General features: G+C 40.5%; 1 protein-coding gene and 1 long non-coding RNA gene across 4 annotated transcripts in view; both read left to right on the forward strand.

The window, feature by feature from the left end:
• The window catches only part of ST8SIA4 (ST8 alpha-N-acetyl-neuraminide alpha-2,8-sialyltransferase 4), a 55466-nt gene extending 53271 nt beyond the window's left edge, over positions 1 to 2195 (forward strand). The window contains exon 5 of the mRNA XM_056324470.1: positions 563 to 2195. Coding sequence (XP_056180445.1) covers positions 563 to 845 — 283 coding nt within the window. The 3' untranslated portion in view covers positions 846 to 2195. The remainder of the gene's footprint in view (positions 1 to 562) is intronic.
• Positions 2196 to 15409: 13214 nt separating this feature from the next.
• LOC130143121 (uncharacterized) overlaps positions 15410 to 17249 on the forward strand; it is a 55744-nt gene continuing 53904 nt past the window's right edge. For all 3 annotated transcript variants that reach the window (XR_008819648.1, XR_008819647.1, XR_008819646.1), the window contains exon 1: positions 15410 to 15571. This is a non-coding gene — a long non-coding RNA (uncharacterized LOC130143121). The remainder of the gene's footprint in view (positions 15572 to 17249) is intronic.

Here is a 17249-nt window from a genome sequence, read left to right on the forward strand (position 1 = left end):
GAAGCTTTAAGTACTTAATCACAAGCAAAGTAATTAAATCTTCACTTCTGTTTACTTCTGAAAATTACATTCTTAATGTGTTGTGTTTATTACTTCTATTTACTTTCTCTTTAGACAAGCAAACTGTGAAGTAATCACTAGGCCAATCAAGTATTCAGTGCAGGGCTGACTTGAGGTGAATTGGATACTGCAAGAGGTCAAAGTTTATGGCAGAAGTCTGTTCCGTGATCTGGCTGAGGAGGTTAACTGCAGTTTTCTAGCATTAGCAGGCATCGTGACTTCTTGTTAGGGTTAAAGCCTGATCTAAGAACGTTAGTTGGCCAGCTTTTCTTCAGTACTGTGTGTGTTTCACTTTTCTTCTAGGTGGAATAAAGGTGTGTTAAAACAGTTCATATTTTTACTGTATTTAAACATAATTTATTACCTTAGTTTAGAAGGAAGAAGGAAATTTTCCTTTTTTATAGTGTTAAAATGAATGGCATAATAGATAAAATTAAGTTTCAGGATTTATTTGCATCAAGTTGTATGAGAGTTTCTTAATGTATTTTTTCTTTCTTTGCAGCTATTGGCTGACAAACAAGGTTCACATTAAACGACCCAGCACTGGTCTCCTTATGTATACACTTGCCACCAGATTTTGTGATGAAATTCACCTGTATGGATTTTGGCCATTCCCAAAGGATTTACATGGAAAGCCAGTGAAGTATCATTATTATGATGATCTGAAGTATCGGTACTTTTCTAATGCCAGTCCTCATAGGATGCCATTAGAGTTTAAAACGTTGTATGTATTACATAACAGGGGAGCACTTAAACTAACAACAGGGAAATGCGTACAGCAATAAAGCACATGTAAAGTACAATAAGAAGTACAGAACACACACTTCATCATAAAGATGTTGTGGAATGGCAATGGGATCCCAGTGAGGATATGTTTCGATACCCACTAAGCCATCGGAAAAAGGAATTTTATTAGAAGTACATAACCAGCTATTATACCTGTAAAGTGCTATATAACAAGAGATCTTGACTGCAAGGGTTCAAGTAAGTGCCACTTTCACTAAGAACAAAGCTTGAATGTATACTCAGTAGTGTTTACAGGATCCAGTGACACATTCATCATGAATTAAAGAAGAAAAATACAGCCTGCTTACTGCTGACTTGCCAATGTGGTCTGACAGCCCACAGAAGTCCCCAGTGGATGGAACATTTTCTTGAGCAAATAAACCAGGCTTTGGCAGAAAAGGTCATGATGCAATTGAGTAGAGAAAGTGAAGTCCATAAGATCAAACAAATCAGTAAATGCCTTCAGTCAGAGGACCGTTTCTGATCTTGTATTATAACCTCAGCTTTTGTTGCTGTTTTTCTTATTGCTGTTCGTTGGGTTTTGTTGCTTTTAAGTGTTGGAGCCCTTAAAGGATTTTGAGGATGTTATGAGTAATTAATAGTGTATATCTTACGGAATTGTCTTAGGAAAAAAAATCATAAGGGTGGGAGGGTGAAGGGAAACATCAAATATTTCATCAATTATTATTGTGTTGTGTCCTGCTGTCACACAACCCTTAATGACCCAATCATTTTTCTAGCTACCACTGTTAATACCACTACATGGAACCACTCAGACATCATTTTGATGCATTTTTGAAGAATTTTTTTTTTTTTTCTATAGAGTTCAGATTTGAAGACGTACAAGAAGGTGCCCTTATTTTTGGTACCAAAGATTACTCTTGCACACATTTTTTCCTTCCCTTGAAGAAATGGTGTAGATTTAGTATGATGTTTCTTTGCTGCTGAAGGGAACATATTCTTTATGTTATTTAAATCTTTGAATTAAGCATCTCAAAACAAAACTTCTTTACTGACTTTGCATATAGAATTTAATTCTTCAGAAAAATCTGCAGGAGTAAAGAAACTTTCATACATTCAAATACATATAGATACAATTTTTATTCCTGATTGAAAGGAAAACACAAAGTCTAAAAGAGCTCAGGTGGCATTGGAACACATCTAAAGAAAAAGAAAAAGAAAAAAAAGAAAAGACCTAGCCAATTAAATGGAAAATAAAATAACTGTAGATCAAACAGTTCTTTTAAAACTTAAATTTCTAATGGTGTTGGATGATATCTCTCTAATATACCTCTTTTGTATCAGCTGACGCGTAATTGACGGAAATAACAGATCTGCATTGTCTCACAGTGATTTCTCTAAGCATCATTCTTGTTTATCCATGAAACCAAGAATTCTTTCACTCTCTTTTTTCAGAAAAGAGAACAAGAAATTACTGGAAGGTAGGAGAGGGTGGACTGTCAATGCAGCATATACAAAGATACAAAACCTGTCTGCACATGGTATGTTCTAGTGCTGTTGGAGCAAGTGAATGAAGAACAGCACTACCATGGTTCCATCATTTTCCTGCCAGGCTAGGCTAAGGAGGAAGCATGCAGATACAATATATTGGTATTTTTGTTTTCAGCTCTACGTTAGGTCCTCATCTCTGAATATGGTATTTAGTGTTTCTATTGAATTCTGAACTAACTTAAGCAATTTCATATGTAGCACAGCACTCAAACATTTACTAGCTCAAAGTGCCATTTATTACCAATTTTTCCTCTTAAGTTCACATGTATTTCATCTGTGATTATGCAAATTTAGTAGCTAAATCACTGCCTTGCAGACAGTTTTGCCAAAACTTAATGAGAAATAGAAAGTCATTCTGCTATATCTAAGACACTGCTGTCTTCCCTTATTCACCACTCTCTCCTGCCCGGTACAGTTTACTTTGGCTTTATGCTAAGGTGTGGGGTGTGGTCCTAACATGATCACCACTGAAACCAAGGAATCACGAGGAACTAAACAGCAATACAGACTGGTATATATTTATTTTATTGTTGCTAAGCCAGAGGGTGTTATATGTATGCTGTGTGAACTTGCAGTTTAATACAAGGTTATTTCCTTGATGAAAGGTGGGCATATTCCTATTCTTTTTGTCAGGGTTTTGCTGCTGTTGATCTTTTAAAACTTATTTCATATACATTAACAGAATGTCTGTTGAGATAAAGAATTCACAGTTGCCAGTCTCACAGAAGCTCAGAGAAGCATTTGTTTAGCTTTATCTTTTCTTCTGGGAATGTCTTTTCATCCATTTAGTGTCAGGCCATCAACAAAAAGGGAATTCAAGTAGACTAAAATGTTAACTGACAGATGATTTTTTTCACTTCAAGGAAGGTTTTAATATACCAATTGATTATTTCACTCAGAGCAAAATAGACAGAGACACTCTTTGCTGTAGTAAACAAAAAAAATTACTTGTATAATTGAAAAAGTTAAAATAATGAGATGTAAATAGGAAAATAGATGAGAAAGTTTGTGTTTAGAAGTCAGCAGATGAAGAAAAATTTGCCTGAGCCTCTTTTGCAAGCTTCACATTTGATTCTCTGCAAGTGAAGTTAGCTTTAGTACACAAGCAATGGAGTCCAAATTTTTACCATATTGTGAAATCTGACAGAACGGAGTGATGCAGGGCAAGGTTTGTCTGACTTCCTTTGGCATAAAACATGACAGTAGCACCTACTTCCATGACAACAGTGTTTGGCAATACCTTCTCAAAACTGGGCCTTAACCTCATCTCCTGCAGGCTTTCTGCTTTCAGTACTGCATACTGGCACCATGAGCCATGGTCTCATGGCTTTTTATGGTCAGGATTCCTCACTAACCCATCTACCGCCTCACCTGCCTCAGCCTTATTCTGAACTGAACTGTGATGTAGTAGCGAGTGGTAGGTTTTAAACCATCCTCTGAGGCAAGTAGCAGTTGTAGTGTTTGACACTACAGGTTTTCACAAGCACTAGGAGTCATTTTACTCTGTTGCTCTTGTGTAGTATCTGTGTGCCCTAAAGCTTATGTCTGTTTTGAGTTGCTGGTTACTTTAGGGTGATCTGAGGTGGGACATACCCAGAGGTTTTCCTGTTAGTCTACATGGCCTTCGTTGTTAGCCCTCTCACTGCTGGGAAGCTATAGCAGTGGACTTACTGCAGACACCCTGACTTACCTTTCCTTTCTGCCTCCTGGCTCTGTATTACCCTGGGGCTCTTTGTGCGTTTCCATTGAGGCACCCTAGCTCCTGAATTAAAAAAACGCATCTTTTTCCCTAAGGGTGACTGGGGGCATAGCACCAAAGTCATAGTTGCTGTATAGGAATTTTATAGTGGAAAAAATTTCACCTCGTGGTCTTCACTGGGCAGGAGTCAACAGCTCAAGCCTCCGTAGCTGCCTTGGATGATTTCTGCTGTTTTATGTACATTCATACCTCCTGTCCTGCCTACGGCATAGGTCAGATAAACAGGCTTTATTATACTTACCACTTTTATCATCCAACACTATCAACAACTAATGTGAAGTAGATTGCATAAAAAGAAAAAGGATCCCTGATATTGTAATGATATCTGCCCTGGTGAGGAACAACTGAGGAATGGCCATCAGTTTAGCATTTCTCAAATTTATCCTCATATCAGTCATATCAATTGACGGCTATGGTTCCTAAATGTATGTTAAAAATAAGAACTGGGAAAGACAGCAGTGTGTATTTTTCTGAATCTTATGGCAGCTTTACATTGAACAACTTGATTTCATTCAATAATTTTATTGTAAAATGTTTATTAATGTACATGTTAATGTTTCTGAAGCAGAGAGTCCTTCATATTTCATAAAAATAATAGATAAATATATTTGATTGTTAAGTTTTCAGCTTTGGGGACAGTTTTCTCCCACAGCTCTGAGCTACTCTCCAGGTACAAGATCTACTGAACCTTTCAAACCTTGGCTGGTTTACACAATCTGATGTGTAAAAAAGACTGTACAATTCTTTTGTTAAACAATATAAGCAACCTGTGCTTGAGGTCAGCACCTTTTACCTAATTGACTGCAATTTGAAGAAAAGCAGGTGTGCATTCAGTAACTTTTTTAGTGTTTGATCCAGCAAAGTGCTGAGCACTCTTTACAGTGACTTTCCTGGGAGAGGTATGTCCAGGATTCAGATGGGGATCTAGATTAGCATATTTCAGGCTATAACTCTGAAATTGCACATTATTTATTTTTAAGAGCACTGTTACTTTGTGTAGGGTAAAGCACAATTGTTCTAAATGTAGATAAAACAAAGAGCGTTTACAGAAAGCTTCATTCCTGCACAGTACTATTGCTACTGAGCATATGTAATACAATTTCTGTGGTTTAAAGTATTGATATGTATTCTGTCAGGATTGTCATGTTTGACACTGTTAATATTATTTCAAGTACAGCTATGGGGATTGTTTCTTATTTGTATAAGTGTAAAATAAAGAAATTTTTTTTGTTTTTTTCTGCTATATTCTGTTCCATATTCCTTTGTAACACAGTTATGATAATATTTTTCAATTGTGCGCTAGTTGTAAGGCTATGTGGAAGAGGAGTGTCTGCCTCTTTAAGGTGTCCGGTCAAGGACTTTCTCAACACAAAAGGGGGATATTAAAAAAAGGAGGAAGCCATAAACAAGAACACAAAGAAAGACACAAACCTGACGGACAAATTGTACGGGAGGCCGCGGTAAGAACCAAAACTGATTGGTCGCACTAAATGTGGAGTGCAGGTGTGTTTATTCAAATGGGGTACTAAGGAAAAGGGGGAAGCAATGAAGTATACAGAGACACAAGCCTGACAGGCAAATAATAATGGAGGCAAAGACAGGAAGCCAACCTTGTTAGTCACAGTAATTGAACAGCTATCAAGCAACTGCAGGCCAAGGGGACTTTGAACTGATGAGGATGCACACCTGAGGGTCCAGGATGGTGACGGGGAGTGGGTGGGAATGTGCAAACTGACAGGCAATGTGCAGGGGAGGAAGAACAGAGGAACAGACAGAAAAGGGGCTGGTCGTGTGTAAGTTGTGGCAGGTCAGTATGCTTGTCTGGCTGAGCCCTGCGCCCCATGGCCGCAGTCTCTCCTAACTCCCCATTAAATCTTTTCTCAGCCACCTCTCTGCTTCACCTTTCTGTCCCGTGCGTGTGGCGCTGCGAGGCCTCCGTGCCAGCGGCGGGCCTGGCGCCGGGGCAGCGGGTGCCGGCTGCTGGGCTCAGCCCGGGCCGTGGGCAGCCCTGGCCCTGGCGGGTGCTGGAACAGGCCGGGGCGCCCAGTCACCCGCTGCGAGCACCTGCAACGGGGCTGGGGGGGGGTACAAGTGACAGGACAAGTTGCCCACGGGAGGTTTGGGTCGGATGAGGAAATACTGCCTTGCTGAAGGGTTGTCAAGCCCCGGACCAGGCTGCCCAGGGAAGGGGCCGCGTCACCACACCTGGAGGTTTTAAGAGCGCACGTGTGGCACTTCGGGACGCTGAGGGGTGGCCTTGGCAGGTTGGCAGCTGGACTTGGTCTTCAAGGTCTTCTGCAGCCTGAAGGGCTCCGTGATCCGGTGCCCGTGGCTGGAGCCGGCGGGGGCTTCAACCCGCGGCCGTGGGGCAGGAGCGGCGCGTGTCCCCGCGCCGGCTGCTGGGGGTCCCCGGCGCGAGCGAGGCAGGCGAGGGGCTCGGGCCGGTGCCCGGGGCAGGACGGCGGGTCCCAGCCCGTTGGGGGAGGGGGGGGGGCGTGTGTGCGCGTGTGTGCGTGTGTGCGTGAGCCCCTGCAGGCTGGGGCTGGGCCGGGGGCGCTGCCCTCCGTGCGGGGGGGTGTGGGGGGGTGCCCTGTGTGTGCACCCCCGGGGGGTGGGGGTGGGGGTGTGCGTGTGCACCCCTGGAGTGTGGGTGCGTGTGTGCCCCCGGGGTGTGGGTGTGTATGTGTGCCCCCAGTGTGTGTGTGCCCCCGGGGTGTGTGTGCCCCCGGGGTGTGTGTGCCCCCGGGGTGTGTGTGCCCCCGGGGTGTGTGTGCCGCCGGGGTGTCACCGCGACGTCACTCGGCGCCACTCCTGGCTGCCCTGCCAGCGGGGTGACGCCACCCGCGTCCCTCGGCCTGGGCAGGAGCCGCCCCGGACGGGATCGGGAGCTGCTTGTAATGCCCGTTTGATACAATATTGCAAAACTTACCCAGTGAGGGCCAGCATTAGTTTCTGTAGACACTTCAGAATTAAAAAAAAAAAAAAAAAAAAAAAGAAATATTAGATCATACATAATAATGCAAAAAACATACACTATGCTTTAATGCCTATTAATCAGTATCATATTTCAATCAACAACAGCTTTCTAAACCTTTACCAGCCATACTGCAAAAGCAAATACACAACTCCACCCTGATGATAGAAACTATAAAAAATTACCAACTTTTCCCCTAATGAATTTGATGTTTTTATTTGATAGTTGTACATTCAGTCTTCACACACTGTTGAAACGTGTATTTGGAAATGCTGTGGCAGTCCATACTTTGCTGAGCTGTGTTCTTTTTTCATGGCAATGCACAAGAGACCATGTTTTGCTGAATCCTACTTATACCTATGTAGTATCAATTAGATTATTTTAAATTGCCATCCATTTTTATTGGGAAAGCACTGTCTTTTGATTACTTACTACAGCATATAAGAATATCATTGATAATCAGTAACTGTGCCATGAAAAATTCTTGCACTGTAATGAAGATCTGCTTACAGCAGCAATATTCAGCTGTGCTTTCTCCTGCAGCCTTTACAAGCAGCCTTGTGAGCCCACCTTTATGTATTCTATTATTTATGCCTTCTTACCTTCTGTTTGATTTTTATGCCCCAAAATAAGTACATGTATAAATCAAGGAGATAATTTCACCATTTCTTATTGCAAAACTTTAAAGATATTTGATATGATTCGAGTGCTGCTTCTAAGCATTAAGAAACCTGATCAACAATATGAAAGACTGCTTCTCAAAGGAGTACTGCCAGAGGTAGTGTAATTTAGTTGTCCCTTTATGGCACTCAGGTGATAACAGGGCCAGCCAAACTGCACAGGTAGCTAGTCAGCACAGTAGTGAGGCTGTGGTCTCAAAGAAAAATACTTCTTTTTCTGTAGACTAAAAGGTATTCCAAGGGAAGTGCAGTGAGAAAGATGGAATGAGAATGGTCCACCCTAAAGGAGACATCATTGCCTGAATCTCAATGCTCTTCCATTGTTTTAGAGCACAGGAAACATCTCCCATTAAAAGGCTGATTACAGGTCAGCCTTAGTGTCCTCACGGTCATTTCATGTTCTCTAGACTGTTGTATACATATACTCTGGGTATTCTCACCTTTTTCCACTCATTTTACATTGCCATAATTTGAGTGGAAATAGTGGAGCTGATTCTGTTCAGCACAGAGTGTCTTTAAAATAAAATGGGATTTAGTCTTTTGAAAGAAAGAGAAAAAACAGGTCTATAGACATGTCAGATATTACCTGCACATCAAGAACTCAGAATAAAACCACAGCCTTCACTTTGTTGCTATTAAAATTACAGTCTAGAATTAGATGGGATTTTTTGTCCTCTTTCTTCTCTATGGACTAGGGTGTCCTGCGGTGCACCAAGGAGCAGCCTCTGTTGAAAAGCCAGGGGGCATCTCATGACTTCTCCGTTATGACAGGCAGTGTGAAGACTGCCTTTCTATCCCAGAGTGGAAAATGCAGACACTGGCCCAAAATACAACTTCTATAAAGCTCAGGCAAATATTACAAACCAAAACATTTCCAGGCAAGAATGGCAAGCTGCTGTGCTAGGACTCAAAATATCAAAACTACATGTATGGATATTTCTAAATATAATGTAAACATTTTTCAGTCTCTCTGCTCTTTATTTGCTCAATAGAAAAATAAATATCAAAATAGTATATTTTGACTAAGTGATAGCATTTTGGATTGTGTATCTGAGGATGAATGCAGATTTTTATGTTTCATAAAAGAATCCTTCCAGTTCTTCCAGAACAGCTTACGTGGGACCGTTGTATTTCTCATCAGGACAAGACCATTTTGTAGGTCTTTATTATTAATTTATTATTAATAATCTTCTGTTACTCAGCTCTGAGTGTTACTATCATGTCAGTGTGTGGATAACTACAGGGAACAATTGTGAGCCTTACTGAAGTAAAGTTCAACTCCTGTCTTTAAATATAGTCCCCTTCTAATGGACACTGAAAGGCATTCCTGGAAATCCTCCCGCCTTAAGAAAGCTTATTAACACACTGGGATGCAATCCAGGAGTTAAACCACAGACCAAAGTAAAGCTGGGAAAGTAATTCATCCCAGCATCAGAATGGGCATGGAGAGTCAGCCAAAGCCCTCACTGTCTGAAAATTTGCTCTATATACAGAAGGAATCCTTCCAAATAGTCACCATTATCCTGAACGTGTATCTGTAACATTCTTTAAGGACATATATGCTTTTTCTAGTGGTTTTCTTGTCTCAAGTTAAGTAATCATTTGATCTCTGAAATCCTGGCAAAGGGAATTCAGTCTCACAAAGTGTTTTGCTAATACAGAAGGGCTGTCTCCCCGGATGGTAGCTGGTAGGCAGATGTAAGTTCTCTGTTTACTGGTGCATACCTTTCAAACAGTACCTTAACAAAAAAAAAGCCCAACAACAACAACAAAAAAACCCCAAACACCTTGATGAGCTAGCTGTGCTGTCCAGATAGTGTTCTGCTTCCCTATTACCTCATGAACATTACTCTCAGTAGCTGTTCCTTTCAGAGACTGACAGATGCTATTTAATGCAACTAATCTGCTAGGTTTTACTATCAAGTTTCTCAGACCCACCTTGATGACTCAGAAGCATCAGAATGTTCTGGAGCATTCAAATCCTTGTCTCATCCATTGCTTCATGGCACTAATGATAAACAGCTTCAGGTTCAGTAAGTTCAAGAACAGTGCTGAGCAGCCAGTTCTCACATTGTTTTCCTATATAATCCTCTGACTGCAGGAAAGCAAAATGAAGGTTAATGATGCTATGACACAGGAAGATACCAAGAAAAAAAATAGTAATAAAATAACAGCAGATGCTTTCAAATGCCCCTCTCCTGAATGCTCAACTGCATGGCATTCACCATTTCCTCTCCAGAGTTGTCCATTTGCTCTCCAACCTCTCTGTTCTTAACTCCTGCTGAACCATTGGCAAGTTTAAGCACACTCCTAAATCTATGTATTGAGACAGACTATTAGAAGCCTGAGGAAGTGTTATGCAGGACTACACCAGTTTGGAAGAAGAATAGCTATTGCAGTATGGTACTCCATGTGGATGAATTGCTTTTTTTATGAGAAGGTTGGAGTAGCCTAAGCAGTGCATCATGGTAATGCTCTCTGGTCTGCTTTCACAGTGCATAGAAGAGTGCTGAGTGATACACAAACAGCATTCAGTGCTGTAGTAGGTCTAAGTCTGTTCATCAGAGAAGCCACCCTTATGAGTAGTACAACGTGTAAAGCCTGATTGTACACAAAGTTATGTCCTCAAGTAACCTTAGCTACTCCCATGCCAGCTGCATCCCTGCTTTTCCACCTTCCACCTTTCCACTTCCAGGGTCTTCCAGACTCCTGTCACTGTCCTCTTCCAATAATCTCACATCCCTCCCATTACAGCATGGGACAGAGGACCTGTCTTGCAAAGGTGGGAGAAGCTCACAAGCCAGGCAAGTAAAGGTGCCTGTGATGCCAGTTTGCAGCTATGCAACTAATATGCCCATGCTCACAAACCCGCGTCCCATTCAGGGAGTGGACTGTTGCTGCTGAGGGAGTGCAGAGTGCTACTTGTCTTTGCTGCAGCAGCAGTGTTCACTCTCTTTGTAAGTACTTTATTTCCCAAATGTTTTAGGAATTTTAGATGTCTAAGACAGCTACTTTCCTAGTGAATGTGGCTGAATTTGATCAAGGCATTAGTACAGAATCAGAGAAGCTTGGAAGGGGCCTCTTGAGATCATTCAGTCCAAATCCTGCTGCTCAAGCTGGGTCAGCTAGATCAGCTTGTTCAGGACCATGTTGGGTTTTGAAAGCCTCCAAAGATAGAGAGTCCTCAACCACTCTGGTCAGCCTGGTCCTGTATTTGACCACCCTCACAGTAAAAAAAGCATTTTCTTGTGTTCAAATGGATTTTCCAGCTTTTAATTTGTGCTCATTGCCTCTTGTCCTGTCAGTGTGCACTACCGAGAAGAGTCTGGCTCCCTTTTCTTCATTCCCAGCCATCAGGTATTTATACACATTGATGAGACCTCCCTGAGCCTTCTTCAGACTGAACAGTCCCAGCTGTTTCAGCTTTTCTTCATACGAAAGATGCTTTTGTCCCTTAATCTCCTCCATGAGCCTGTGCTGGACTCACTGGCTAAGTTATTAAGATGAACTGACAGGCAAGTGATGGCATCATATAAGCCTTACTGCCTTAGCAAACCAGGCTGAAATGAGCTGTAGGTAAAGACAGAGCTATGTGGCTGTAGATAGGACAGAAAAATACCTAAAGAAAATTTATTTTCTCAATAGAAGTAAATACTAGTTCCTAGTCTCTACTACTACTGCTAGTATTTGAAACCCCTTACTGGAGTATCAGTTATGACACAAAGGCAAGTAAGTAGAAATCCAGTGCATATTCTTTCCCTTTAATTTTAGTAGCTTCTTATCTGGTGTGTATGACAAAGTTTGGAAAGATGATGCACAATTCCTGATAGGGAGAGTAACTTGCTTTCCAAGTATGAGAGTTGTTTTGCAGTCCAGGAGAATTTTGTTCCTAGTTTCTTGTGCTTCACTAGACCAGATTATATTTGTATAGACTTAGCATGGCTTCCAGCTTTAGGTTATTATGATGAAGCAAGTGATTCTAAGTACACTTGTGTATTGGTTACTTTCATATTTTGGAAATGTGTCAATTCATGGAAAATCTATTAAAAACATATGACTTTGTTTTGATCTTTGTTTTCAGAGCTAAATAGACCAATAAGTCTGGCAGCCAGCTTGCAGGCAAAGACTTATGTCCAAAAAAGATGATGATTTGGATTTTCTCCAATTTTCTGTTGCAAGCAGTTATATGAAAAAGAGAACTTTGTGGTTTGATAACCAGTAGCGCTCTAAAGAAAGAAAGATTTTTCATCTCTGTATCCTGTTTATTTGTGGGGTTATATGAATAGCACATAGCAATAGAAAATTAGTTTGTAATTATTTGGCATAGAAATAGCTTGTATAAACTATTTTTTATAACTAGTTATTTTTTATAACTACTATACAGCAAAGTGTTGATAAATTTCAGTTTCAGATATTTGCTGCCATAGTGGAAGACAACAGAAAGACAGAAAAGCAGTAGCAAAAATGAATGCCCTTCTATTTTTTATAGTACACATCTAAATGGCATCTTGGTCACTAAGCAGAGGATCTAATCTGCTATAGCAATACTTCTAGTTAGTGAAAATTTATAATGGAAAGTTTGAAGATGGTGCTCTGACTTCATTGTATGGGGTATTTTGCTAAGAAAACACTGTACTGTTTTAATGAAGGTGTTTGGTTTTGGTTTTTCTGTTTGCTTGCTTCTTTGATAAATGTTACAGAACTTAGAAGGTCTATATCCTATACATAACCACAACCATTAAGAGGAATATTAGTGGAAACCTGGTAAACTGGGAAAAAAAACCAGTGTGCAGCCAATCTTTTGTCACAGGGCAATCACTCCATCCTCGCAAGGTCCTCAGTTCCACCTTGCTAGGCAGGAGAGCGTATCAATGTGAAAATTATGTAACATGGGGCAAGAAGTCAGTAACTCTGAGCAATCTACCATTAGTTACCATACAGACACAGTTTCCTACTTGAAGGTTGAAATTCTGGAAAGGAAGGTTAAACGTGCAGACAGTGTGAAAGAAACAGTAAAAGATCTATGGCAAATGATTCAGTTGTTATATCAGTCTTTGGACTTCACAGGAGGTGACAGTACCTTCTGGCAGGACACAGTATGCAGGACTGTGGCTCTGAAAAAAACTCTGGTTTGCAGTAGCACTGTTCTGCTTAGCTGTAGAAGAGAAGCATACAGGTGTTAATTTAAGCCAATTCTTCTTGAGTTGCCTTGACAAAAGTAGTAAATATTTCACAGGGTGGGATAGATAATACATGCAGATAGATATTTACTTGATTTATGAAGTATAGAAATATTGCTGACCATCCAAATCAGTTAAATGCATTTGAAGCAATAAAGCTGATCAGTAAAAATTTTGACCAAACTTCACATTGGCAGAAGGCAAAATTTGTTACTTTTGAATGCAGAATGCATTGTAAATCAGGAAAGAGCCATAATGTATGTGACTTCAGACTGAGCTCATGTGATATATCAGAACTGTGGATTATTCCCTCACTTGTTACTGATCTCACTGTTGCAGTGGTTGATGATGCAGCTGGCAAAGAACTCTCCTGAATGCTTCTCTTTTCCTTCTCTTATGATGGAGACAAAATCTAAAGTGAAAGAGAGGCCAGATAGAAAGTAGATGTATTATATTATGCAGACAACAGAGCAAAAAACCTCATTGGGTAGGTGTGATTACTTTAGACTATCCGCCTATGTATGTCGCCGGCTTACTTTCTGATAATGCTGTAGGCAGGATTGCTGTCCCCTGATTTTCTTATGCTCAGGTAATATGGAAGATGCTTACACTTCTGTTGCTTGATGACTGAGGTAAGTCCTCAGGGTCACCTGAGTCACGGTCTTGACTTATCCTACAGCATATAAAATATGCGCAGAGAAGTGGTTGAGATTTTAGATGTTTGCAAGTTTCTTGTGCTGGTGAAACCAGTTTTTCCTTAGAAAACCAGTAGCTGTCAGTGTATCATCTCACACACAAAACATCCAAACATTTAGTGTGGATATTTGAGAAACATACTTTGTTTTCTAATTTGATTTGGGCCAACAGTGTATTTGCAGCTTCTGTCTTGTGGTGTGTAGGATAAATTGAAATATTTCCTTCCAGCAGAAATGTATCATCTGGAGACAGTGAAATTAGAACATGTTGTGGCCACTGCATTGCAGTCAGCCTGGAGTGTGGATGGGAAGCAGATACAGCAAGAGCAAAGTGACCAAGATGTGATGTTTGGCAGATGTCACGAGTAGCTACTATTTGTGTATATATATATATATATATATATATATATAATCAAACAATAGAGGTTTTGCTGCCTTAGGAAAGGCATTCTGAAATAAAGACTGAAAACAATGGCAAAAATAAGTACGTAAAAGGAAACTTTGTCCAGGAGAAGCAGTCAGTAATAATGAGTTAATGAAAAAATTATGAGGACTGTAAAGGCAACAAGAGGTAGAGGCAGTGTGTGCTTAGAAAGCTGATGTCAATAGTGTGACCCTGCTGCTGATGCTGTGTAAGTCAGAGTGCAGTCAGTTGTGCAAATGTCCCCTTCCAGCAGCTAGGACAGCCCTGCTGCAAGAACATCCTCATAGGTGTGAGGCAAGGGACAGGGTTGCAGCTGCTGGTGGTCAGTTTTGATCTGAGGAGATTTGGGGCTGGTGGAGGGGAGTGACAGAGGAGTGGCTTTTTAAAGTGCTTCTAGCATATACTGTCTGTGTGAGTATGTTTCACAGTAGCAGCAAAATAAAGCCATTACTGTTATTTAAGGTACTGAAGCTGTTTGAAAGTTAAGTTATTTAAATGAGGTTCATCAATGCAGAAGCTTTATAAACATCTCTGGTTTTACCTTCAGTTTACTGGTCCTTGAAGATTACGCTAGTTACAACTCACAATGTTACACCTGTCTATTGAAATGAAAAAGCAAGACAAAACACTTTTTTCTGAGCTTTAGCTAGCATTGACAAAGCACAATGGTGATTCTATTCATGTATTATATATATATATAACCATGTATTGTCAGTCATTCTTTCTTTTTTTTTTAAACAAAACCTACCTTTTAGTCTTAAGTAACAGCTAGGATTAAAAACTGAGTGAGCTCTGGAGCAGGACCTCTGTGTCACTGGTGATTGTTATCAGGCTCTCCTCTTACCTTAAAAGCTTTCCTGCAGCAAGCCAGGAATGAGGAGTTAGAGGCAGCTCATAGCTAGATTGTTTTCTGATGCTGTATGTGCTAAACAGCAAAAAAGCAAACGAATGTTCATTTTTTTTATCTACCAGTATGAAAACCCAGCAGGATGCAGAAATAATCAAGAGGAGATACTATATATATATAGTATATATAGATATACAGCAAAAGTGCTGGGAAGTAAAGGTAGAAAAAAGGGTTTGAAAGAAGTCAGTGGCCAGAACTGAAGCCAGACAGATTCTAGCATGAAAGAAGTAATATGATTTTAGCAGGGAGGGTGGTTAAGTAGTCTGGCGTATACACTAGGGATGGATAAGTGTCGTAGCTGGGAAGACCAGGACCTCTCTGGAAGAAATACTCTTCTGAATCTAGTAGGGAGATATGAATAACTAAAGGAGGATCTAAAGGCCTGAAGCAAGGAGTTTGCTTTTACTTTTTTCTTTTTACTTTTCAGAACTAGTCCAAAACTTCCTTATTTTAAAGAGCTAAGAAGTTTCTGGCTGGAGTGCTGTATGGACGTGTGGGCCGATTAAGGGATGCCTTATATAGCTTTAGTCCAGGGAAGAAGAAGCTTTGAAGTTGGAGTGAATGCTGGGAGCTTCCTCTTTGCAAGAGAACCAGGTAAGCATTCTGTGCTGCACCCACACTGGCTGGCACAGGCAGGACCTGTGTGAGAGCACCTGCAGACTGTGTCCAAGAGGAACAGCAGTCCAGTCAGCATTGCCCAGCAGTTCCCTGGTGATGGAAAGATGCTCCTGCAAGAGGCTAAAAGTGTGCAGCCGAGGAAGCTGGCAGCTGCCTCACCAAGGAAGTAGGCTCTAAAGGAAATGCAGGTTTGCTTTAGGATCATGGAACTGTGTGTTACCTGGAAATACCTGTTAGCCCCTTTACCTAACCTGAGTTATTTTTTGTCTTGTATTAAGACAATGGATGTATTTTTATTGGGAGAGGAAAATCAGCTTGTTCAGCACCAGTAATTTTTGTTCATTTACCAATGATTCTGGACAAAGAAGTAAGCAAAATTGAAACTTAAGAAAGAAAAATTCCTTTAAATTTGAGCACCATTGTCTTTGCCTCTGTAAAGTTCTAGCAAAAAGCTTAGGTAAGACAGTGATGGCTTTCTTGTGGTCTTTTCTGGGATATGGTTTTTAAATAATGAAGCATTATTGACCTCAGTATAGAAATAATTCAGAAAACCAGTAACCAAAAACCACTTCTAGTCTTGCGTGCTCTGTGAGACAGTTCACTGCCTATGGCACAAAGTTTCATACAGACTTGAAGTACAAGGGATGAAGCTGAAACTGTTTTACATTACTGCAGTACTACCAAAAGCTTTGAGGTGGAAAGGAGTTAAATGAATTTTTCTCTTGAGGACAGTTTGGATGTCTGTAGCAGTCTGACAGGAAATAAATGTGACAGAAAATCAGTCTTCCTTCTCTGGGTATTTTTTTAACAAATCTGAGATATTATGAAATACTGAGACTGGTAGGTGCAGTGACAAATATCTTTTGCCTGATGGCGATGGCATTTTTGGCTATAAGCACTGGGGAAAAGAAAAAAGAAAGAAAAAATAAAAAGAACTGAGTCAGTGGGCTGGAGATTTGAAAATACCTCAAAAGGGAGGAACATTTCCAAGCAATGATCCTTAGAGCATATTTCAGTTCACATTAACCTGCTTTAGATGCGAAGGTTACATCTCCCATTTATCAGCCAGGCCACTTACCAATGCTGTACAAAGTGCGCCAAGTTATATTGTGGTGACCGTTTGACCAGCTCTCTATTCTTCTGGTCTGTCTTTCACTCCTATAGAAAAAAAATGGCCTGTTTCAGTGCTCAAAGTAATCTTATGATCAGATCATGAGTGTGAGGAGAAAGCAAACCAAGGTTAGTGCTCATGACTGGAACATATGATAGACATAATTTTGATTTACCAGCTCTAAGAACGTCCCTTTTACACAATAACTCAGATTTCTCGATAGACGGTGTAAAAAAAGAATCGTGCAGTATCTATAGAAACAGGAAATTTTATGAAAAAATTAAGTCTCGACAACGGTTGGGGCTTCCCAAAAACATTTTTTTGCCTTCCTTTGCCTATGTAGTTCCCATTTAATTGTTCTCATATTTCTAGTCTCCTGGGGACATTTTCACTGCTGGCTGAATTTCCTGAACCTTCATTCAGCTGAGAAATGTGATGGCAAAATGTCAAGCCAATACATAAATTACTTTCAAAATCTTGTTTATGGGCAAAGAGGAAACATGCTTTACATATAAATCCAAGAAATTATTATTGGTATCACTG

This window comes from Falco biarmicus, chromosome Z (assembly GCF_023638135.1).
Source record: "Falco biarmicus isolate bFalBia1 chromosome Z, bFalBia1.pri, whole genome shotgun sequence".
In the NCBI taxonomy this organism is placed as follows: Eukaryota; Metazoa; Chordata; class Aves; order Falconiformes; family Falconidae; genus Falco; species Falco biarmicus.